Consider the following 23637-nt stretch of genomic DNA (forward strand, 5'->3'; position numbering starts at 1 on the left):
CCCGGCCATGGCGGGATTCATCGCCATTGGACGACCTTGATTTTGCATCTGCATGGCATGCATTCGCTGCTGTTGCTGCTGGGCAGCTATGGCCTGCTGATACCCCTGAGGCATGCCACCGTAATGTGCTTGCATCGGCGCCTGCACAGCGGCAGTAGTCATCGCAGGCGCGGGCGGGAACTGGGGTGCCATGGGCTGAGGGAAGGGCTGATTGGGCATGAATGAGTTATTTTGCGGCGTGTTCACTCTACTCGGATGATCCGACTGTGACGGAGACATGTGGGAGCCTACTTGAGGGCCGGCTGGGGAGAACGGGCTAGGCGAAGCTGTTCCCATTCGTTGTACACCGTGTTGGTCGAATTCCTGCATGATCGGAGATTGGGTGACGTTCGGAGAAGCTCTTTGCTGGAGGTGCTGATACGGAGTCGGATGCGGAGGATATTGAGGCGCGCCATTCGCAGCTCCTTGGTACCCTGGAAAAGGCACTTGGTGAGGAGTCTGGGACCGGGATGCCGCGATAGCCCCGGGAGCCTGTCGAGGCGACATCGACATGGCATCCTCTGGTCGCGGCCTTTTCGACGGAATCACCTGGTTCGGGTTGTGGAAGCCAGGGGAGGCATTTCGCGGCACGCCATTGAACATGCGCTGGAACTGGGTAGGGTCGGGAGTGGGAGAGGTATGGAGGAATGCCGCAGAAGGATCAATGGTCGCTTGGTGAAAAGCACCATTGTCATGGTTCGGAAGGTTCGAGGCGTCGGCTAGCCAGTCATTCATGTCGAGTGGTTTTACCAACCCATCTGTAAGGTAACCAGAGCTGTCAGAAAAATGACACGAGCACCAAGATCATCATCGATACGCGACCGATAAGAACAGCAGTGTTACAGTCATCACGAGCTTATTTTTTAGGGGTAAATGACACAATCTCCCAGATTTGTAGGGTGGAAGAAGGTCTAGACGCGTCAGGTGAGGAAGCTGACAGTGAAGGGTGTCGCGCTGTCGCTCTGCGACACGAAGCAGCGACCACACACCACACCGAGAACAGCCACCCCAACGTGTAGCTGGGGGAGAGACGGGGGGGGATGGGATAATCTGGGGTGGGTGGATTGATGATTTCTTAAAAAGGAAAATTGTAAGGGACAGGCAGGATGTACATACCGACAAGGCTGGACAACTAAAAATGCCGACTCACAAGCGGATGGAGGCCGGTCCCGAATAGCAGTGGTTGGAAGGCCGGCGAGAGAGATTGCGAGGAGATCGAGCAGGTCACGGGACCATGGAACGTCGCTGGTACCGCAAAAAGGCAGAAAATCCAGTGAGGATTAGCAGCGGCGTTGCGAGCGGCACTGAGTGGCAGAAGACCGATCAGCAAATCGCAAGGCGATCTTGGGAAGTATGGGGGGTGGAGGTTTCAGGTGGATTTTAGAATGACAACAAGCTGCAGAAAATAAAATGATCAAAAGCAGAATGATGGATCAGCCATAGAAAGGCCTGCAACCCATGGAAGAAAGGACCACCAGCGATGGCTTTTGAGCAACGTGCGCGGTACTGCCGAGGAATGGGTGAAAGGGTGGCCAGCACTTAGTGCGTGGCCACAGTTGTGTGAGGCGTGTGGAAGGCAAATCCAATGACTGGGAGACAAGCGGGGGGTGGGATCAATAGTGAGGAATGACAGGCGTACCTGGACTTAAAGCTCCGTAAAGATTCGGTACACTGCAGTACCTGGAAATCTGGTATTTTATTTGCACCGATTAATTTTGGATTTCTAGATTCCTTTTTTGCTTCCCAAGGGAAGGGAGGGGGCGTCTCCTTCTGGAAAGGTGGAGAGGCACACGGGGTTGGGAAGGCAGGAATGGGGACGGGCGTGGAGTGATCAGAGGCGCGCCTCACGAGTCGAGAATCAGAATTCAGCCAGACGGGACAAGGGAACAAGAACGATAGGCAAGTTCGGATGGGACTGGCGTAAGGGTTTCCAGTAAGTTTTATCTTACCGGTAGTACGTAGCAGCAGCAACCAGCCTGGAGCAGCAGCAAGCAGCAAGCAGCAGGAGCAGGAGCACAGGTCGGTAGCAGTCGGGCAGCGGGTAAAAGGGGTGAGCCGATTGAGTAGGCGGACCGTGGTGGCAGATTAGTTAATCGCCATGTCGGGTTGTGTATTACGTCATCAGTGGCAGCCTGAGATCCTGCCTGATCCCTGAATCTTAACTGGTGTTTGTTCTAGATCATGAACTAACATACTTTTATCTGTGATGCAGAAATTATACATGCATCATCTGTCAACTGAGCTACAGTGAGAGGACGTTACATTGTCTCAAAATCCGTCCGGCATCGAATACCGTACTCATGATTTTTGTATAGCATGCTGTCTCCTTACTATCTAATTTCCTGTCACGATAGCATGCATAGATATCAATCCAACCCCATAATTATAGCACGGCAGCTTATGCATAGTGAAAGAACGAAAGTGAATCATATCGTCTCCAGCAAACCCCTCCTCATGGTTCTGGTTCGGCGTATCCACAAGCTGGAAGTTGTGACCTTGCACCGGCCGAGGTATAAACTGCCTAATTCGGAAGTATTCCCAACCCGCCAGCTCGTCGCACTGGAACATGAATGGCCACAACTTCTGCAATGGGACCCAAGTTCGAAAGATTCGAATTATTTTAGCCCGTTCACAAATGCTATATAATGGTGCTACAATCTCACATCCGCCTCTTCCTCTTAAGCATCTCATAACCTGACAGCATTCCAAATCAGAACCATGACGACATCGATAGAATGGCAGAAGATGCTCAATGGTGAGCTCTACAATGCTTGGGATGCAGACCTTCAGGCCAATCGACAACGCTGCAAAGAAGCATGCGACAGATTCAATCAAGCTGGTCAAGTCTCCCGGCGTCGCAAGGTGGAGCTCTGGCGAGAGTGAGATCTTCTACCGGCCTTTGAGAATGCTCTCTAAACTGACTACCCGATGTACAGCATCCTAGGTGATACGCGCCCTTTGCCTCCAGTCCATCCCAATCCCCAGGAGGATGAAAAGCTTTTCGAAGATACGGATCCCTTTGTCGATCCTCCCATCTCAGTGGATCACGGCTTGAACTTCAGAGTCGGCAAGAAAACCTTTCTGAACTTCAACCTTCTTGTCCTGGACACATGTCTCGTGACAATTGGTGAAAGGGTGCTTACCGGGCCCAATCTTTGTATCTACGGGGCTACCCATCCCATGGACCCGGCTGTGCGACGAGGTCCGGAGGGCCCAGAAGCCGGCAAGGAAGTACATATCGAAGACGACGTCTGGATAGGAGGCAGTGTAATCATCTTAGCCGGTGTTACTATCGGACGGGGAAGCACGGTGGGCGCTGGCTCTGTGGTGACGAGGGTATGTTATACATCATTTGCTGGCTATTGTCTTTATGGACTCATCGGTTAATCTAATTCCCAGAGCGTTCCTCCTTTTCATTTTGTTGCCGGAAATCCAGCCCGCGTAATTCGTCGGATCGAAACGAACATGGATCCTGATCAGCGCAAGGACTCTGAAAATTAATGATCTGGCAGCATTTACAATATGTCATCATTCGCGATCACCTTCTAGGTAGACAATAGACAATCCACCGGCGATTTTCAGACCCTGCAAATACGAAGCATGATTATCGATAGTAATCGATGTGCGTATATCTTTAGATGATTAGGTAGTCATGCTGCCGTGCCAGTCCGGGAAAGTGTGTCTAGATCGAATGGTAAGCCTGGAAAACCCGAGATTTGAAAACTATCACTTACAAATGCTGTCCATGAGATATTTGTATGATCATCTTCGGCCTGGGCCGCACGAGCATCCCAAACCTTTCTTAGTAAATCAACAGGGACCGGATTGCGGAATTCCGATCTACGCTCAACGTCGCGCAATCTCGTAAGAACATAATACTGCGAATGGCGCGAGAGACAATCGGAACCTGCCATAAAGAGTGGGAATACAAGGATTTCCAGTAACGAGCAATCTGGAGTAATCATCGCCGTCGCGTCAAGAATCCTTCGAACGCAGTCCTGTATATCAGAGCTGCTAGCTGGCTTCAACGGGTCTAGCAGCCGAAGAATACGCAAGATACATGCAAACTGGAAAGCCTCCGCTATGGATAGCCAGCGAGGTTCATGGCTAGGGTACTCTCTTCCCTTTGGGTCCCATGCATAGAGCTTGTGCTTTGCTAGGAGCAGGGCGATTTGATATTCATCCCAAGTAAGCCAGCCCAGTGTATGTTCCTTTGCCTTTTCCAGTGCTGCGCCGATAGCCAGAAAGACTTCTCTCGGGCACCCATTCACCAATTCGAACTTTCTATCGCTGGCGCAAGCGACTAACTCGCGAATATCTTGAGAAAAGCACATTCTCTCGGGGCCAGCGGACGCTCGAATTATGTCAAGCCTGGTTGTTCACTAGTGAGCCTTGTATCGAAAACAGCAGGCCTGTTTCAACATACCAAGCCAGGTTACCGAGGAAGAACATGGCCCGCTGGCGTCGGCCATGCAGCCCCTCAGCAATCAAAAGTTGTTTGCAGACGGACATAGCACCTGTAATATGAATGCCATGGCTCGATACCCCTGATTCAGAAATCTATCTTCATGTTAGCTTAGATGCTCAGGCCACGAATGGGGGCATCCAAAGCCTACATCATGAAGCAACAGGACTTGAATTATCGCTAAGACGGTGTCCTGTTCGTCTTCAAGTAAAGAGGTCCTTTGGCTCTTCCGAATTTCTTCGCTCAGGGCACGTATAGCTTTCATACGGTATTCAACCGCCGTGGCTTCGTGTAAGAATTCATCACCAGTTATCCGCCCGAGGTGCGAAGCAGAAAGCCCAAGAACAGCATACAATAGCCCGATCTTCTTGCGCGCCAGCGGGAGGATATACGCTCGGTAAGGGTTCTCTGCGTCATCCCCAACCTCGGCTATCTGATGAGGGCAAATAATCTCATCGTCTGCGGCGTATTGTTAGTGTTTTCTAACAATGGTCTGAGGGGTAAAGCCTACAGTGGCTTAACAGTCTGGCTGTGTTGGGCGAATCAAGAAGTGTGGTTACATCGTCTGGAAGCTCTAGCAGTGGCCGACTGTAAGCTTCGGATGGCTTTTCAGAAACAGAAAGTCCCTTGGGTGTCGTCTTTGAGCTACCGTTGAGTATGGCTGCAGAAGCTTGGTCACCCTCCGAGTCTAGGTGAGTAGTCTCGGTGACTTCCTGGGCCGGTGGCACCTGGGTATCCGAGATAGCATTGCTTATTTCTGATCGACCACCGGTAGAGCTTCTACTGCTGGTTGGTATCCTAGCACCCTTCCATTTACCTCGACTGGCAATTCCGCAGAACCTGAACCGTTCTGGATATCCTCCACATACTAAACCTTTGGAGACACATCGTTGACAACTCGGACGGCCACGATCACACTTGCGGCATTTTTGCCGGCAGGTCAGGCAAGCGGCACCTGTACAAGTGTATAAGTATCAAGCTGCCATATATATTATGGCTCATTACAGTCCTACCAGCTCGTGGCATTCCGCCGTCAACCTGTGGGCTCACTTTCGCATGGGAGGGATATTGACGACGTAGAATTCCTATAGAGGCGATGGCATCACATGCAGGGACTGCACCTTATCTCCAAAGCCCTCGCGGCGAAACCCCTGTGGCCGCTGATGCTATTGGCTGAACAGAGCTCACAACGTGTCTTGTTACTATCTGAACCCAGAGAATAAGCCTCCATATCCAGCCTGCTGGTGATTTTACCCGATTAGGCTTCATAATTGGTATTAGGTAATTAATAAGTCATGTGACTGTGTGGACGGTGGACCATGCACCATTCCCCCCAACTGAGTCTGGAATCTTCGGGTCTACTACGGAGTACTATACGCGATTTGATGAATGGGGAGTTCTTTGTCCTCCGCAAATGCCTTGGTTTAACTCGATGTAATCTACCCTCTATCTCATCAAACAGGGCACAGGCACACTGCCTTATGTTTGTTACGCTTTGCAAGTCATCTGTATGTCCGTAGCCAACTTCGATTTGGTCGTCCGCCAAATCGGCGTTATTGAGTCCTACCTGGTACAGAATAATAGCAAACGTCGCCAGCCTCATAGTTTAGTAGTTGATGAATTCGATGTAGGAGTGATTAGAGTACAAGCCCAGACATATCGGCCTATGTCTCGCAATAGCAGCTGGATGCTTTTTGTTACTAGTTGGGAGGGCTTCTATTTCTGAGGGGAACCATTGAAGTATATAGATCGGCAGCTAACAATATTTGGCAGACGCTTATCAGGCCACAACAGTACATTTACAAATTGTGTAATTATATTTTGAAAAAAAATCAAAGCCTGCAAATATACCAAATACACTTATTAGCCATCGATGAAGATAAATGAGTTGTTCGTGCCAATTTGTTAGCTATCGATCATGACTGAGCGAAAGGCTTTGTCCTGCGCCACTGTATCAGCCGGGCCGCCGAGCTACCAGGTCACATGACCTCTGCCCGTGAGCTTCCTGAGCCGGGCTGTCTGGCATCGACGCAATAGATCCAACGAGCCAAATCCTTCCCAACTTGCCCACCACTGATCGATCCATTATTCTCTGGGGCATATTCTTTTTTTAACTTACAGTTAGCTGCGCTTGCTCTTTTCACACCCGCTCCGGTTACTACCAGATTTCCGCCATGGGAGACGTCGCCGTCGAGACCCCGGCGAACAACGTCACGCCTCTCACCAAGGCAGCTCCATTGGACACGATCCCCAACATAGACTCGCTCGAGGGCACAGGAAATGATGGGAGCGATGAATACGCCACACTGAAGAGATTGCAGAGACACCTAGAGTAAGTTCTAACGGTGATGATGTTGCCGCGGCACATGCTGACTCTTCAATAACAGGTACATTCAGCTTCAGGAGGAGTACATCAAGGATGAGCAAAGGCAAGCTATATACCATCTTCCTCCGAGCTTTTCATGCCCGAGCTAACATCTGCTACCCGTACAGGAGCTTGAAGAGAGAACTCGTTCGTGCGCAGGAAGAGATTAAGCGGATACAGAGTGTGCCTTTGGTTATCGGCCAGTTCATGGAGGCGATCGATCAGAAGTATGGTGCCGCGCAGAGCTTTCGAAATGGAACCAATAACTAATTATTGCAGTACCGGTATTGTGCAGTCGTCGACCGGTTCGAATTATGTCGTCCGTATCCTGTCCACGCTCGACCGCGAGAAGCTCAAGCCTTCGTCCTCGGTCGCACTCCACCGTCACTCCAACGCCCTTGTCGATATCCTACCTCCGGAGGCTGACTCCTCCATCGCTATGCTGGGCGAGAATGAGAAGCCTGATGTGACCTATGCGGATGTTGGTGGTCTTGACATGCAGAAGCAGGAGATCAGGGAAGCAGTCGAGCTGCCCTTGACGCAATTTGACCTTTACAAGCAGATCGGTGAGCTTAGTCTCCTCTCATTGCTGTTCTCACTGGTAAGAACAGAGTATTGATGCTGGCGATAGGTATCGACCCTCCTCGCGGTGTTCTCCTTTACGGCCCTCCCGGTACGGGTAAGACCATGCTGGTCAAGGCGGTGGCAAACAGCACAACCGCCAGCTTTATCCGTGTAAACGGCTCGGAATTCGTTCAGAAATACCTGGGTGAAGGACCTCGCATGGTTCGTGATGTTTTCAGAATGGCGCGGGAGAACTCACCGGCCATCATTTTCATCGATGAGATTGATGCCATCGCCACGAAGCGTTTCGACGCCCAGACCGGTGCAGACCGTGAGGTGCAGCGTATTCTACTGGAGCTTCTCAACCAAATGGATGGATTCGAGCAGTCGAGCAATGTCAAGGTTATCATGGCCACCAACAGAGCCGATACTCTGGATCCGGCCTTGCTACGTCCGGGTCGTCTGGACCGGAAGATCGAGTTCCCGTCTTTGCGCGACCGGCGTGAGCGCCGGTTGATTTTCTCTACGATAGCATCCAAGATGTCGCTTTCGCCGGAAGTTGACCTGGACTCGCTGATTGTGCGCAATGAGCCCCTCTCGGGTGCGGTCATTGCCGCTATCATGCAAGAGGCGGGTCTCCGTGCTGTCCGGAAGAACCGTTACAACATCATCCAGTCTGATCTCGAGGATGCTTACGCCGCCCAGGTGAAGACCGGACAGGAAGCGGATAGGTACGGGACATTTTCTAATCTACCCGCGATCGGGACATGGCTAACCAAGCATATAGACTTGAATTCTACCGGTAAATCAAGTATGGGACGTGCATCAGGCTGGATATCGGATTACGCAAGGCGAACAGGGGGACCGTTAGCTGTATTATCAACATCTAGGCTATTTCATATTAGGACAACGACTGACGCATTGGGTATTCCGCTGGGGTAGTCTTATCGGTTGGGACCAAGTACCTTCGTAGAACTGTAACCCACGCTAATACCGCCACTTGGCTGGGGCGGTGATTTAGCATATGTAAGCTCCAGTTGGACGGCTACCGAGCTTCCCATGATCTACAGGAGTACGTGTCTGGCTGTCTGCTGCCTACTTGGTAGACAGGTCAGCGATAGGTAGATAGGACCTGTCCGCAGCTGTTGGCTAGTTTGGTAAGGCGGTTGCGCTAGTTTGAAGTAGGCAGGCACCGGGAACCTAAGGCGGTCTTACATCATCACCCGCGCTCGGATTCGCGTGATCCGACCATCACGATAAGGCCTCAGGTAGCAAGGAGACCTTCCAGACAGCTCTGAATGAGACTCAAAGGTAGATATTATGACGGAAAGATGGGATAGCTAGATCAGGCTTATTGTACCTGATCGTTAAGAGCCTAGAGAAGATGTACCTGGAAGACATGGCAGCTACAATCACCTGGAGCGATAACCCGTGACGATCCCCTTGCCAAATGACGCAGCCGGGCTGGCCAACCATTGGCTGCGACCTGGCAGGTCGCTCCGCAACCAGCGCCGCCCGGCTCCAAGTCACCCGCATCACTCTTCCCTACCCCCAGACCTCCTCTTTTCCCTTGCTATCCTCCATCTCTTCTTCATCGTTCTTTGTCTCTATCATCATTTTCTATTCATACGTGCATCCTTCAGTCGTTTGGCCCAGTCCATCATATCCCGCTGGGTAGCCGTTTCCGCCGTCGCCCATCATGAAGTCAGCCTCCTTGCTCACAGCATCCGTGCTGTTGGGCTGTGCCTCCGCCGAGGTTCACAAGCTCAAGCTTAACAAGGTGCCTCTGGAAGAGCAGCTTGTGAGTGCGGTCTTTCACTGTTTTTGTTTTTCTAGCTAGTTAGCTTCAAAGAAGCTCCAGAACCATTCAAAGCTGATTTCGTGGTCTATAGTACACGCATAACATCGACGCCCATGTCCGCGCTCTGGGCCAGAAGTACATGGGTATCCGCCCGTCCATCCACAAAGAGCTGGTCGAGGAGAACCCTATCAATGACATGAGCCGTCATGATGTTCTGGTGGACAACTTCCTGAACGCACAGTGTATGGAGATACCGTCTTCTTATGGCTGCAACTACTGCTGACCCTTCCTGCCATAGACTTCTCTGAGATCGAGCTGGGTACTCCCCCCCAGAAGTTCAAGGTTGTCCTGGACACTGGCAGCTCGAACCTTTGGGTTCCTTCGAGCGAATGCAGCTCTATCGCCTGCTACCTCCACAACAAGTATGATTCGTCTGCCTCCAGTACGTATCACAAGAATGGCAGTGAATTCGCCATCAAGTACGGCTCTGGCAGCCTTAGCGGATTCATTTCTCAGGACACCCTGAAGATTGGCGACCTGAAGGTCAAGGGACAGGACTTCGCTGAGGCGACCAATGAGCCTGGCCTTGCCTTTGCCTTCGGCCGGTTCGATGGCATTCTCGGCTTGGGTTATGACACCATCTCCGTGAACAAGATTGTTCCTCCCTTCTACAACATGCTTGACCAGGGGCTCCTCGACGAGCCGGTCTTTGCCTTCTACCTTGGAGACACCAACAAGGAGGGTGACGAGTCCGTGGCGACCTTCGGTGGTGTCGACAAGGACCACTACACCGGCGAGCTGATCAAGATCCCCCTCCGTCGCAAGGCTTACTGGGAGGTTGAGCTTGACGCCATTGCTCTTGGCGATGATGTTGCTGAGATGGAGAACACCGGTGTCATTCTGGACACTGGTACCTCCCTGATTGCTCTGCCTGCTGACCTGGCTGAGATGATGTAAGTCGAATTCCTCGGATTCCTGGGTTGAAAAGAAATGCTGCTAACAACCTCCTAGCAATGCTCAGATCGGTGCTAAGAAGGGCTGGACCGGCCAGTACACCGTTGACTGCGACAAGCGCTCGTCCCTGCCCGATGTTACTTTCACCCTTGCCGGCCACAACTTCACCATCTCCTCGTATGACTACACCTTGGAGGTGCAGGGCTCTTGCGTCAGTGCCTTCATGGGCATGGACTTCCCTGAGCCGGTTGGTCCTTTGGCCATTTTGGGCGATGCGTTCCTGCGCAAGTGGTACAGCGTGTATGACCTGGGCAACAGCGCTGTTGGTCTGGCCAAGGCTAAGTAAATTAGTTCTGCGGGTTGATGTGGTATCTATGATGCAGCTGTTGCTGTCATTATTGCTTCTTGTAGCTTGATCTATGATTTTGGCAGACGAACACACGTGATGTTGTGAATGGTTTTCCTCATGTTTGCAGCGGTTGCCGGATAGATTCTAGGGATCTTCAATGGAAAGCCGGTGATATTATTTGACCTTTATTTGGGCACTGAGAATCTTGACTGTATGAAATATGATAGTAACACCTTAAACATGAATGCAAATGGCGTAAACCGTGTGATGCAGTCACAATAACCAGCAACCGCGGTACCAGCCGAGTCTGGGCCGGCGAGTCTCGCCCCGCACAGGCCAGGCGCCAAACCCAAGCAGCGCTCTTGGCAGCCAAGCCTTCTTCATCACGCTCTCACCACCTCCTCCATCCAGGCTTTCTCTCTGCTCGGTCTTTGTTTCATCATCCTCCCACGCCTGCCCTTCTATTCAACCGCTCTTCGATCTTCATATCCGATCGCTTCCCTGTCACTTAGTCTGCGCTCGATAACACGAGCCCAGATTGACCCGCTCTCAACCTTTAACCCAACACATCTCCACAGCGCAAACCCGCGCCCGCCTTATTGTCTTCGTCGCGTCCTGGCGTGGCGAACCATCCCGCGACAACTCCATCACTTGTCCACCTGACCTCGTTCCATTCAAACACACTTACTTCGTATCGAGATTCTCGTGCGCCGCTGCGATCAAGCTAGCTTGCTGTTGTTCCTCCCGACGGCAGAAGTTTCGGGAATGGCTTCATAGCTTCAAGCTCGATCATTTCTTTTCTTCCTTTCTTTTCCTTTCGCTATCGAAAACAAACCCGTCCGCGGCCCCTCGTCCGACACTGCCTCGCTCTCGGTGCTAGGGAGGCAGGAGGGGGGTTGGATACCTACATATACTAGGAGAGCTTGCTGAGCCGAGCCGTGTGAAAGAGTTATCCAGGCATGCTTCTCCGGTTACCGCCTAGCCTCCATTACCCGATCACCGTCACGTCGCTGCTGAAACAGCCCGGTGATAAGGTGGAACGGGATGAGGCGCTGTTCTGGTATGTGTACCAGACGACTGTGACGGAGGGGGATGGGCTGGGAAATAAGGTGGATGTGAAGCGCAAGTTTCCGACGAAGTTTGAGTCGACGGTTGATGGAGAGGTGGTGCAGTGGAAGATTTCAAAGGGGGATGTTATTGATGAGCCGTATGTTCCGACGCCCTGCTGTGATGTGTTTGGATCGGTGTTGGGATGCTAACATTAAGTTAGGGTCGATGTTTTGGAAATCGATGAGCCATGTGCTCATGAGGTTCAGTTTGGTGGGCTCTGTGCCATTTGTGGCAAGGATATGACTGAGTAAGTGGTCCCGGGTGTTTTTGTGTTGGGCCTGACTTACGATTGTGGTGCAGTTTTTCGTACAATACCGAGGTGACTGATGTGCATCGGGCGCCGATTCAAATGGCCCACGATAATACTACGTTGACTGTTAGTGAACAAGAAGCTACGCGGGTTGAAGAGGATGCGAAGCGCCGCTTACTGGCGAATCGGAAACTGTCGCTTGTCGTCGATCTGGACCAGACCATTATTCATGCTACCGTCGACCCGACTGTCGGAGAGTGGATGCAGGATAAGGAGAACCCGAATTATCAGGCTCTGAGCGATGTGCGTGCGTTTCAGCTGGTAGACGATGGGCCGGGAATGCGCGGGTGCTGGTACTATGTGAAGCTACGACCAGGGCTAGAGTCGTTTCTGCAGAATGTGTCGGAGATGTATGAGCTGCATATTTACACCATGGGCACGAGGTCCTATGCGCAACATATCGCTAGTATCATAGATCCAGACCGCAAACTTTTTGGTGACCGTATTCTCAGCCGAGATGAGAGTGGCAGCTTGGTGGCCAAGAACCTGCACCGGCTATTCCCGGTGGACACCAAGATGGTCGTCATTATCGATGACCGCGGGGACGTCTGGCGCTGGAACCCCAATCTCATCAAGGTGTCGCCGTACGACTTCTTCGTCGGCATCGGGGACATCAACTCTAGTTTCCTCCCGAAGAAGCAGGAGCTGGGACCTCCCAGCAAAGGGGGTGAGAAGCCGGCAGCGAAGGCCGCCAAGGGGGGTTTGGCGGAACATCATGTCAACGGGGCGACGGCAAAGAGAGACGATCAGACAGAGGTATCGACATTGGAGCAGCTGGTAACCATGGGTGGCGGCGATAATCCCAGGCTACTACAAGAACAGAGTGATGCACAAGAGGAGACAATCATGCATCAAGTGGAGGACCGACCATTACTGCAGAAGCAAAAGGAGCTAGACGCGGAGGACGATGCAGCAGAGAGCAGCGATACTTCCAGCAGCATAGACGACTCACAAGATATGAGCAAGCACCGACATCACCTATTGGAGGACAACGATCGGGAGCTGTTCGACCTCGAGGTGCGTTTGGAGCAAGTACACCGAGACTTTTTCGACGAATACGACAGACGACGTTCACGGGCACTGGGCGGACGAGTCGCCGCCCTGCGCGGCGAAAAGACCCCGTCCAAGGAGAAGGACGTCGACCTGAAACTCGTACCGGATGTCAAAATCATCATGCCCAACATGAAGCATCGCATCCTCGGCGGCGTGACCCTCGTGTTCTCGGGCGTGCTTCCCCTCGGCACGGATACACAAAACGCCGACATCTCCCTTTGGGCGAAGAGCTTCGGGGCAGTCATTGCATCAAAGATCAACATGAAGACCACGCACCTCGTCGCGGGGCGAAACCGCACAGCCAAAGTGCGCGAAGCGACCCGGTACCCGAAAGTCAAGATTGTTACGACACAATGGCTCCTGGACTGCCTGACGCAATGGAAGCGCTTAGCGGAGGAACCGTACCTCCTTCCCGTGCACCCAGACGACCGCGGCGAGCCAATATCACCGGGATCCAAAGAGGTAGCGGAGAGCGGGTGGCTCTCATCGTCGGACGAGGCGACGGGCGACTCTGTAGCGGATGACGAAGAGGCAACAGAGGAAATTCTCAAATCCGCAGGCATATCCGAAATGTCGCCCCTCGGCTACGACGACGAGGAGCAGGCCGAGGTTCATGAAGAGCTGAAGGAGTTCCTGGGTAGTGACGATGAGAGCGAGAGCGACAGCGAAGCCACATTCATGGATGAACCAGGCACTCCTGCCAGCAAGAAGCGGAAGCGCGAGGAAGGAGAAGGCGGCGAGGGCGACGATGACCAGGAGACGGATAGTGCTGGCGAGGGCGATGAGCCAAGCTCGCGGCTATCGCAGCGGATCAAGCGGTCATATGAGCGCAGCACGGGGTTGAAGGAGGTAGCCAGTGCAGGGACGGTAGAGTCGACAGCAAGTACAACAGCATCTGCGACTGAGCCGGGGACAGAGGAGCCGGAGCAGGTTGCTGAAGAGTCGAGCCCGCCTGATCCAGCAGAGGTGGATCCAGCTGATGAGGATGACGAGCTGGAGCGCGAGATGATGGCTGCATTTGAGGGAGGGGATTACAATTCGGAGGCGGAGGAACAAATTGCGAATGAGAACGGATAGGTAGTTGGTTTGGGATATTTAAGTTGGATGTATTTGGCGTTGTGATATTGCCATGTTTGCCATGTTTTGCCAATAAGTGATGGCATAGCGAGGGCGTTTGAGATATATAGGAAAATACAATACTGAATATAGCTGCATGCCACTGATGCCTAGTAACCAAGTAGTATAAGACCGAGCAAGAGCTCTATATCATCCATTGAAATCATACAATCATATCTCATAATACATGAACTGAACCCTAACTCCTCCCCCTCTTTCCCCTCTCTCCCACTTCAAGAAAGAAGGAAAGGTTATCGATAAAGATCCCGATTAACCTGCCACGACATAATAATCATCCAGACATAAAAAATCGTATTCACCAATTCAAACGCAAACGCCGTTCTCCAACAATTGCCTGCACCAAACACCATTAGCAAATACCCTTACCCCAAACACTTCCCCCCTTGAAAGGAAAAGAATGAACACTCACAAATCGTCTCCTCCTCAATCCACGCCAACGTCTTCCACCCATCCGCCACAGGCTTAACATTATCAATATAATTCCGACAATTATCATTCACGTTCGCGACAACCCCATACAGCTGGAGCGATGTCTCCACCAGCCCCGTCAACCACAGCACGAAGAGAATAAACCCCCCTACTATGATGATCCCCGGAAGGAGGAAGCGCTGCGCCGCCAGGATCAGGATGAATATTACGAAGAAGATGCCCAGCGCGCCGGTTGTTATCATGTAGGGAAATAACCTGTCCCGTCCTCTGGGGTTAGTATAGTAGGTTGAAGGGTTGAGGGTGGGTGAAATTGGGGGTTAGCGTACCAGGGAACTTCTAAACCCAGATCGTTTTGGACTGTCATGAACCAGGCAAATATGCCCAGGCAGATTGCGGAGGATGAGAGAACCACTAGGATCCAGATGTTGAGTTGGAGTTCCGGCCAGTGATACCGGCGGGGACGGCGGTGGTAGATTCGCATTGCCATTGTGGTTTTCTTTTTCTTGGGGTGGTGGTGTGTAGTAGTAAAATGTGTTTGGTATATAGTAGGCAATTGGGTTGGTGATGTATATAGAGTGGTGAAAGATACTAAGGTGTAGTAGGTAGGTAGGTATGTATCAAGAATCTTCCGGGGTATGCTGAGATAAAGATCGCATTATATCATCAGGCTGAAACAATGACTCCGCCTTAACCTCATTCAACTTGGTTTAGGTTAGGTTGTCTAGTATTGACAACGCATCGGGGTTGACCGCAATGGGGAGCTGGGGCGAGGCGAGACGAGGCGTGGGTTGGGCGGATATGATATGATGCCTGGCGGGTCTAGAACTGTGCTTTGATGTGTAGGTATCAAGTATGGAGAAAACGAGGGAGAAAAGAAAATCAAGGAATGACAAGTGACAAGTTAATGAAAGAATGCAAGAAGAGTAAATTAGAGAATGAAAGACAATTATGGAGTACTACTCATGATGGGCATTGGAAATTCCGGTGGCAGGACGAAACTAATGCGGTGGCAGGGCGGGTAAATTTAGTATCTACAACCATCCATCCATCCATGTATCCATCCCGCAGTAGTCAAGCTCACACTAACTAATGTTACTCCGGATAAGCTTTAATATTGATTTAGTTTCAGATTGCTCATTAGTTATCTAGTCTACTCTAGTTCTTTCCATAAGAATTCGCAGCCACTGCACCTACAGCAGAGTATCTCCCAAGGCACTCCGCACAATCGAACATCCCGTCCGAATAGTGTCGCTAGCTCCATGCTCCTCCAGGCTGGGGTTCACCTCCACCAAATCCATCGCCACCAGGTTGCCCGTCTCGTGCACACACTCGCAGATGAAGTCACCCTCGCGCAGCGTCAGTCCACCACGCACAGGGGTACCCGTGCTAGGCGCCCACTGCGGGTCCAGCGCGTCGACGTCGAACGACAGGTGGATCGGCGTGTCATTGCCAATGTGCGCCAGGGCCATTTCGACCACGCGGCCAATGCCGTACCTGCAGGTTGTCAGAACACCACCGCACCATCGGAGGATACTTAAGGGTAAGAAGGTGGAGGAGGAAACCTACCGATCAACATCATGCATGCTAAACGCCTTAATGCCATGCTCACGAAGCAACTGCTTCTCACCGCGATCCACATCCCGAAGACCGATGTATACCAGCTTGCGGGTGTTGATAATATGCTCATCCTGCAGCCAGCCGAAGATATCCTTTTGTTCCTCACGAGCCAAGCGCGTCAAGAACGCCATGGGCATACCGTGGATGTTACCACTAGGGCTCATCTCGGGGACGTTGATATCAGCGTGCGCATCCACCCAGATAACAGCCATTTCACGACCCAGTCGCTCACGAATAGCCTTGGCCGTGCCGGAGATGGTACCGATAGCGATGGAGTGGTCACCACCCAGGGTCAGCACAAACTTGCCCTCCTTGGCGTGCTCGTAGACCTGGGCGCTCAGCGACTCGGTAACGGCGCTGACCGACCGGGGCTTCTTCATGCCGCGGTGGTCGGGGTCGGACTCGGGCATCTTGTCTTCGTAGTGGTGGACCTTTTCATCATAGTGCAGTTCGTAGCCCAGATCGTCGCGCAGTTGCTCGAGCAGACCGGCTTGAACGAGAGCCATCGGGGCCGCTTCGACGCCCATCTTGCACTGTGGCCAGGGTGCGTGGTTAGTGGGGGGTTTGTTCCTACTATGCACGCTACTAGATGATCGACGGATCCGTCGTCATGAAATTCTTTGTACGTACCTGCCCGCCATTGAAACCAACGGCCACGACGCCCAGCTGGTTGGGCTTGGAGAGAAATCTCTGCCGAATTGTCGAAGGAGAAGTCATGGTGATAATGTGAGAGAGAGGGGAGAAGAGGTGAGGGGAAGAGTTGGAGGGGTAAGTCGCGTGGGATGAAGAAGAAAAAGAAAAGGTTCTAGAAGGGCGGACCCAAAGATGAGATAAGATCGTGAGTGGGGACGATCCGAGGTAGACTCCAAAGCACCACCACCAGAAGTTGGACCCTTAGAAGAGCAAGAGAGGAAAGAGAAGAAGGTGATGAAGAGAGGAATGGAGAGAAAGAGATAGAGAGAGAGAGAGAGAGAATAATACTGAAAGAAAGAAGAATGAAAGCGGATTGCAGGGGCGACGAGCCGGTTAAAAGCATTCTCAGCCGTGGGGCGTCCGCGATCGCTAAGACCTGCTTTTAGGGAACGGTTGTTCCCCTAAGTACAGGTCCAGGAGAGCATCCACTTCCTCCGCCCGTTTCCATTAGCAATTCACTTCCGACAGATGACGCTCGGGGATAAGGGTGGGGGAATCGCCGTGTGATGGGTATCATGCATGCTTATTGCTATCTATTGCTTTTATCTTACAACATACTATACAGCTTCACCTTATCGTTGATCCAGGATTAACTCCCGCAGAATCGCATCTGCTCTCGGCGCTTCGACTCGTCCCTTCTCGCCCATACGCATCATCTGCCCGACAAACCATCCCAGCTTGCCCAGTTGGTTCTTCTGTCGGATTTGTTCTACCATTGCCGGGTTCAAGCTGATTGCTGCCTCCGCCAGCGTTACATACTCCTCGCGCGACAGTGGCCGCAGCAGCAGGTTCTCCTCCTCCAGCAGCTGGGGGATCGGCCGCTCATCCCCCGCGAACACCATGGCGAGTACCTGCTTCGCCGTGGGTCCTGTGATGTGCTTCCGCTGCAGCTGGTCGATCAGGGCGGCCAGTGTCGGGGCAGGCACCCGCGCCGCATCCCACGCTTCCTCCGCTTTGGCCCATAAGCCCCCGAGCTCATGAAGAACCCAATTGCCAGCCACCCGCGCCAATCCTTTCTGCGCCTTGGGATCCTGGTCCGACTGCAGCGCTCGCAGGAGGTCCACGACCTCCTGGTAGTACTCCAACCGCGCGCCGTCTTCCAGTTCCACCAGCGGCTTCGCGTCCTCGATGGGCAGCCCATACTCCGGCCCGGCCAGTAGCTCAATGAGTGCATCCGAGGACGTTGGAAGATTGGTTCGGAGCGCTGCCACGAGATCGGCACCGATGTAGAGAGGTGGGAGATCTGGATCGGGCATATAGCGATAGTCGACCTCCCCCTCTTTGCCTCGTAGTTTGCGCGTTTCGGTGCTTCCGATCGTCCAGCCGCGGGTCTCCCCTTCTACCACCCCGCCACTCTCAAGGACGGCAATCTGCCGGTTCTTTTCCGCGATGATGGCATCCTCGACCGCCTTGAAACTGCTCAGGTTCTTGATCTCCGTGCGTTGTCCAAGTCCGCCGATGCCGCCATACTGATGCGTGCCGGCTGTGTCACCTCGCTGGCGGATAGAGACGTTGACGTCAGCCCGCAGTCCTCCCAGCTCCATGCCAGTTGTCACCGCATTACACGACTGCAAGATGGACTGGATCTTCCGAACACAGGCGGCCGCGGTGGCGGGAGTATGGATCTGCGGCATAGTGATGATCTCGACGAGGGGGTGGGAGACACGGTTGAAGTCGAGTAGTTGGGTTGAGGGCGGGTATTCTTGCGACTTGGCGGTATCCTGTTCCATCTGAACCTGCTTGATGCCAATGCGAACCGTGTCGCCGTCCTCAGGCGCAATGCCGTCGTGGCGGAACAGGTCTACATAGCCATTCTTTGCAAAAGGCTCTACCCTGAGTTAGAGCGCTGATCTGCGGGGAGAGAAAGGATGCTGGATTACCATAGTATTGAGTGATCTGGTATCCAGCCGGCTGGTCCTGGTAGAAGTAATGCTTTCGGTCGAATTTGCTGACTGGCTGTATCTCGCAATTCAATGCAAGGGCGGCGCGCAGGGCGGGGAGGAGCGTTGCGATTTGGAACTCCTACACCATATGTGTAAGTACCTGCACCTCATGCATAGAGAATTTATCCACAAACCGGTTGCGACCCCGGGAATGCCAGATCGAACAGAGCAACGTTCGAGTTGGGAAGATCCGTAGATGACGTAGACGCTCCTGCTCAGCGATCAGCCAGACAATTCGACCCAATCGCCTACAGTCCAGTTACGCACGCGAAAATAATTTGGACTCTGTGTTCAACTGCGCGTGGATCTCAATGCCCACGGTCAACTCCCACTTCTCTCGGGATGCCTCCTCATTCTCTCGAGTTTGTCGCTTGCGCGCCTTGACGGCCTTGGCATCCTGTTTCAGCTGCTTTCGCAGGGGAATGCGGTCCGGCGACTCAGTCGTAGTTGTTTGGAGGGATCGGATAGGATGCGAAAGGGACAAGGCAGGGAGGGGCCTAAGGGCGCGCCTGGCAGTCTGCGGCCGGGGAAGATGGCATTGCGGGCAGGCGAGCGAGCGGGTTGCTCGCGGGCACTGCCGAAGCCACGGTCGAAGCATGAGCCCGAGGGCGAGGAAGGTAGGCGAAAGGATGGATCCGCAAGAGGAAGAGAAGATCGGGCTGGTCGCGGTGGGAGGGATGGCAGTGAAATTGGCACGAATCTTGAGTCTGGAATCTGAATGGGAATCGATGAAGGACGGAATTAAGCGCGGCGGAGATCACGGCCCGTACCATACGGTAATTACCCTCACCGCTGATATACAATCAGTGAGATAGTCAGTATATAGACACTAAATTAAATGAAGGAGATGGAACTGAGGGGAATACTAATGAGATAACCATCCTCTGCACCAATGAGGATATGCCCGAATGATGTTCCAGGACATCCTATTCGCGATGCGCTGTGAACATTCTCGGCCGCAGCCAGTGCCAGCGGTTCTGCTGCAAGTCATGCTTCCAGAGCGTCCAGGAAAGGAATGTCATGCATTTAACTTCAACCCGTGGATCAGCGGAACAAAGCAGAAATATGAGAGCGGGATAAAAGCTAAATACAAACATAAGAGGCAGGGCGAAACACTGTTGAGTGGCGTCCACCCAAACCCCTCGGCTCTCTGGACAGAATCCCAGCACATGAATGGCTTCTCACCAACTCATCGCCGGGATGGATGACCTTAGCCATCGTGTCCAACAACGATAACGCCGAAGAATTTCAGTCATGCAAGGTGGGATCGGCAGCGAGTCACCGTCAGCCAACGCAGCATAAACTTCGAGGATGTGCCAGTAATGAGTGCCTCGAGCGATGGTGGAGGGGGACAGATGATCCCAAGTGATCCCAAGTGAAAGCCCGCATGGTTTTGTAGTATAGAAAAAGAGTCGAGTTGCTCTTCAACCACCGCATGTGGATCCTCCACATCCCACTTTTTACTACTTCATTTCTTCTCTCATTTTACTTCTCCCTCTTCCTTTCGCTGCTCTCCATTGCGCTTCCTTTTGTACCACTCTCACCTTTTAGCCAATGTATCAATAAATCGTCCATCTCGCAATCGAGAAAAAGAAACCATCAGTCTTCCCGTCTGACAGGGAAGTGCCCCTCGCGATCGGAGCAGATCAGGAACTCGGGGCGCCTACCACCACGAATGAGACTCCCTCAAGGCTGCCTCGCGTCCAAAAAAAGGACCTGTTCAGCGCTCTCCTTCGTCGCTGTTGTCGGAGATCTGTCTCATCTTCGTCCTGGATGTTGGGGGCTGATTCGCCTTGTCCATCCAGTATTTACTGTTGACTATTTCCGGTTCTGACTCTCCTCCTGTCTACCTTCGATCTATACTTTCTCTCTTTTTCTCGCTCTCTCCATATTGCCTAGACCCCAACCGATCTAAAAACCGGCTAATCGGCGGGATCTCCATTCGAGGGATCCATAGTCCCTCAGTGATCTTCAAACTACGCTTGTCAAGGGAATTCCGATCCGCTACACAGGGAGGAAGAGACCTATCAACCGCATTCTGTCCTACATTCTTGAACCCTCGTCCGAGATTCGCGCCGTCTCTGAGGCCCTACCCTTCTCCCTTGATATGCCTTGGGTGCTTCCCCTCCAAACACCGTCACCACCTCAGAGTACACTCTGATTGTTCTCTCCATTCATCTTTTGGGGTATGGCCTGAAGCCGGAAACACTAGTTTTCGCTGCGGCCTTCTGAAGCTACCATATTGACCGCTATTAATTACCCAATCTACCCATGATGCCATTCTACTCTAGCTCTACTCGTTCCAAAAAGTCTAAAAAAGATGGGACGAGCAGAGCGTCCACGGCTTCGGTCATTTCTTCGAATTCGCATTCCACCAAAGGCCCCAAACTGTCAGTGGACAAACCCAAGGTAGACAGCCAAACCCAATCTACTATATCAAAGAGCAACAGCAACGGGTCCACAACGCGGCCACAAGCAACTCAGAACAAGCATAATTCCGATCGCAAAGCACCCAACGTGTTCGAGTACCTCGAAGACAATTCGACTACAACGGATGATTCGTCTGATGACGAGTACGAACGTCATCAGCTACATAGCGTACCCAACAATATTGCCAAGGGGGCATACAAGAACGCTGTCCGTCAGATGTATCGCCCCGCCGCTCAAGGGACTGATACCCGCAGCCGTACTTCGTCCATAATGTCCAAGTCCTCAGCGAACACTCAGAAGACTCCTAGCTCAATTGACATTCCCCCAAGCACCGTCACCTCAAACACAGTGAAGAACCACATCCCCGCACATAAACCCTCACTGGATGGGGCATACAGTGCGGTAGGGGCGTTCCCCGACGGCTCGAACTACTATGAGAAACGAAGCGTGGATTTGAACGCAAGACCGGAGACCTATTACCCTCAGAATTCTGTCTCTCTTCATCGGTCGCCACTACCCCCATCACCGCCGCGAAGCCCTGAAGAAGACCTTCACCGGCCCACACGACGGAACAGACGCAACACCAAATCCTCCTCAGACATCTCCGGATATAGCCTTCTCGCTACCCGGCTGAGCTCGGCCACAGAGAGCCAAGAGCCCCGTCTCCCTCCTCTGTATCGCCGGTTTGAGAATCTCAACCATCGCGTCCTGCTTCATCTTCAGGACGAGATCGCACAAATGGAGGAAGACCTGCGTCTAGTGGACGAGTATGAGGAATTGCAACGGGCCGCGACGGCCGAACAAGAGGGGACGAAAATGCTCCCAGCCTCCCGGCGTATGGATGCCCAAGCACAGGTGTACTCCTCCATCCACTACCGACGTGAGGAGCTCCTAGGAGCGCTAGCTCGAAAGACCGAACAATATAGTAAGTGCCAGTTGCCCGCCAATCATCGATACAAATGCTAACAATCCTTTTTCTAGATAATGCCCTCAGCGCATATAGTAGGGTCCTTCAAACGCTCCCCCGTGCCTCGACGCAGGATATCGACACCTACCGGAACTGGATGAAGCAAACCAACCCCGTCATCACCGCTGAGACACGTTTCCTCGATTACTCCAAAGACCTTATCTCTCTAACTCCACGCATGGCTTCTACATCGACCGCGAAGCCTATCTTCACCACCATCATCATTGCCTCTACGGCCATTCTCCTACCATTGCTCGCATTCAGCATGATCTCCGAGTTCTCCGGTCGTCTTGTTGTAGTCGCACTCGTAGGAGTCGCTGCGTCCATCATTGCCTCCACCAACTCCACCAGCGCAGACCAGCTCGTTGACTCTCGAGATGGCTGGAGATGTGCCACTATGTATGTCTTCCCGGCCTCCTCTACTACAGTACAATAACTAACCACACGGCTCAGATACTTCGGCTTCATGACCGTCGCCGCAATGTTCATCCCCTGACTGACCACTACTTACGATACCATTAATCAACTAATGACTCGACGAATTTTATTTGGGTAGCGTATATCGTTGTTCTAGCGTTTCTTCCTCGGATGTTATTGAGCCTTGAACAGATTGAGAACTGGTCCCTTTAGAAGATAGGCAGGCGTTAACGACACTGGACTGGAAAAACAGACGACAGCCTGGGTGGGGGGTTATAGGGTGCGCCAAATAGCAGAACCTTTTTTCTACCTCGTCGTACTATCTCTTAATTCCTATCTTTCATTGATTCTTGTCATGTATTTGAGCGTGTATAATGATGAGATTGCTGTATACTACACTCGTTTCACAGATACGATCTAGTTATAATGGAAAAATGAGACACAATCTTGATCCCAAAATTCAACACAACATGGATAAGTTTATAGAGAGGACTCCCACCCCCGGAGCACCCGATAAGCATGACCGTGATCCTAAACACTTTTTCTACTACTACCTAGATCGTGGAATTATGTAGATGATTTGTTCATTGATTTAGGGACTCTGGTAAACAGATGAAAAAAGTCAACTCCATTGGTAATGGAAACAATGGAGGGATAAAAGAGGTTAAGTATGACAAAGCAACGCAAACCAACGAGATAAAAAACTCAGAACATCCATCCATCCATACATGTCTGTGGAATACCAGTGATTTAAGAACATCCGTCCTGTCCTGTCCTATTTGGGGTAAAAATAAAAGGGAACCTGAACTTGAATATGAAGCTGAATCTAGAAAGCAATCATCACTTGGAAATTATTGCCTTGTGACAGAGGGAAAAAGGATTAAAAGAAAATTGAAGTTGGAATAATTGGTAGAAGTAGAGTAGAGTAGGTAGGTAGGTAAGGGGTTATCGTCGCTGAGTGGAAAGGTTATCCAACTTGGAATAGACCACCACA

The 23637-nt window shown here is 52.1% G+C and overlaps 10 protein-coding genes across 10 annotated transcripts; 6 read left to right on the top strand and 4 right to left on the bottom strand.

Annotated features, from left to right (window-relative positions):
• Nucleotides 1–3549: 3549 nt before the first annotated feature.
• BDQ94DRAFT_25773 (uncharacterized protein) lies at nt 3550–5659 on the bottom strand. The gene is made up of 6 exons (XM_026775337.1): nt 5518–5659; nt 5016–5459; nt 4656–4963; nt 4466–4599; nt 3774–4410; nt 3550–3721 (listed from the first exon to the last, which is right to left on the bottom strand). Exons 1-6 carry the CDS (start codon nt 5528–5530, stop codon nt 3674–3676), a joined length of 1584 nt encoding a protein of 527 aa, XP_026626766.1. The 5' UTR covers nt 5531–5659; the 3' UTR covers nt 3550–3673.
• Nucleotides 5660–6504: 845 nt separating this feature from the next.
• Nucleotides 6505–8433, top strand: rpt3 (proteasome regulatory particle base subunit RPT3). The gene is made up of 5 exons (XM_026766060.1): nt 6505–6836; nt 6892–6933; nt 6998–7096; nt 7149–7435; nt 7501–8433. The coding sequence occupies exons 1-5, from the start codon at nt 6679–6681 to the stop codon at nt 8373–8375; spliced, it is 1461 nt and encodes a 486-aa protein (XP_026626767.1). The 5' UTR covers nt 6505–6678; the 3' UTR covers nt 8376–8433.
• Nucleotides 8434–8846: 413 nt separating this feature from the next.
• Nucleotides 8847–9242, top strand: BDQ94DRAFT_25833 (uncharacterized protein). Its single transcript, XM_026775338.1, has one exon. The coding sequence runs from the start codon at nt 8884–8886 to the stop codon at nt 9109–9111; it is 228 nt and encodes a 75-aa protein (XP_026626768.1). The 5' UTR covers nt 8847–8883; the 3' UTR covers nt 9112–9242.
• On the top strand, nt 8990–10849 carry BDQ94DRAFT_142582 (pepsin-like aspartic protease). Its single transcript, XM_026766061.1, has 4 exons — nt 8990–9234; nt 9326–9476; nt 9533–10187; nt 10246–10849. Exons 1-4 carry the CDS (start codon nt 9133–9135, stop codon nt 10532–10534), a joined length of 1197 nt encoding a protein of 398 aa, XP_026626769.1. The 5' UTR covers nt 8990–9132; the 3' UTR covers nt 10535–10849.
• Nucleotides 10850–11348: 499 nt separating this feature from the next.
• On the top strand, nt 11349–14096 carry fcpA (protein-serine/threonine phosphatase). Its single transcript, XM_026775339.1, has 3 exons — nt 11349–11744; nt 11808–11894; nt 11948–14096. The coding sequence occupies exons 1-3, from the start codon at nt 11497–11499 to the stop codon at nt 14085–14087; spliced, it is 2475 nt and encodes an 824-aa protein (XP_026626770.1). The 5' UTR covers nt 11349–11496; the 3' UTR covers nt 14088–14096.
• A 183-nt stretch (nt 14097–14279) lies between these two features.
• On the bottom strand, nt 14280–15530 carry BDQ94DRAFT_142585 (uncharacterized protein). The gene is made up of 3 exons (XM_026766062.1): nt 14903–15530; nt 14557–14831; nt 14280–14481 (listed from the first exon to the last, which is right to left on the bottom strand). Exons 1-3 carry the CDS (start codon nt 15061–15063, stop codon nt 14378–14380), a joined length of 540 nt encoding a protein of 179 aa, XP_026626771.1. The 5' UTR covers nt 15064–15530; the 3' UTR covers nt 14280–14377.
• A 162-nt stretch (nt 15531–15692) lies between these two features.
• BDQ94DRAFT_142586 (arginase) lies at nt 15693–17174 on the bottom strand. The gene is made up of 3 exons (XM_026766063.1): nt 16824–17174; nt 16143–16726; nt 15693–16070 (listed from the first exon to the last, which is right to left on the bottom strand). The coding sequence occupies exons 1-3, from the start codon at nt 16908–16910 to the stop codon at nt 15767–15769; spliced, it is 975 nt and encodes a 324-aa protein (XP_026626772.1). The 5' UTR covers nt 16911–17174; the 3' UTR covers nt 15693–15766.
• Nucleotides 17175–17458: 284 nt separating this feature from the next.
• BDQ94DRAFT_159139 (glutamyl-tRNA(Gln) amidotransferase subunit PET112) lies at nt 17459–20047 on the bottom strand (the record flags this gene model as incomplete). The annotated part of the gene is made up of 6 exons (XM_026769040.1): nt 17459–18714; nt 18767–18908; nt 18964–19040; nt 19097–19529; nt 19567–19621; nt 20019–20047. 6 exons carry the CDS (start codon nt 20045–20047, stop codon nt 17459–17461), a joined length of 1992 nt encoding a protein of 663 aa, XP_026626773.1.
• Nucleotides 20048–20078: 31 nt separating this feature from the next.
• BDQ94DRAFT_142590 (uncharacterized protein) lies at nt 20079–20438 on the top strand (the record flags this gene model as incomplete). The annotated part of the gene is made up of 1 exon (XM_026766064.1): nt 20079–20438. A coding segment is annotated over exon 1 (174 nt), but the record flags the coding sequence as incomplete, so codon positions are not given.
• A 665-nt stretch (nt 20439–21103) lies between these two features.
• BDQ94DRAFT_169830 (uncharacterized protein) lies at nt 21104–22722 on the top strand (the record flags this gene model as incomplete). The annotated part of the gene is made up of 3 exons (XM_026771360.1): nt 21104–22184; nt 22241–22625; nt 22680–22722. The coding sequence occupies 3 exons, from the start codon at nt 21104–21106 to the stop codon at nt 22720–22722; spliced, it is 1509 nt and encodes a 502-aa protein (XP_026626775.1).
• Between the last annotated feature and the right edge of the window lie 915 nt (nt 22723–23637).

This window comes from Aspergillus welwitschiae, assembly GCF_003344945.1.
Source record: "Aspergillus welwitschiae strain CBS 139.54b unplaced genomic scaffold BDQ94scaffold_14, whole genome shotgun sequence".
In the NCBI taxonomy this organism is placed as follows: domain Eukaryota; kingdom Fungi; phylum Ascomycota; class Eurotiomycetes; order Eurotiales; family Aspergillaceae; genus Aspergillus; species Aspergillus welwitschiae.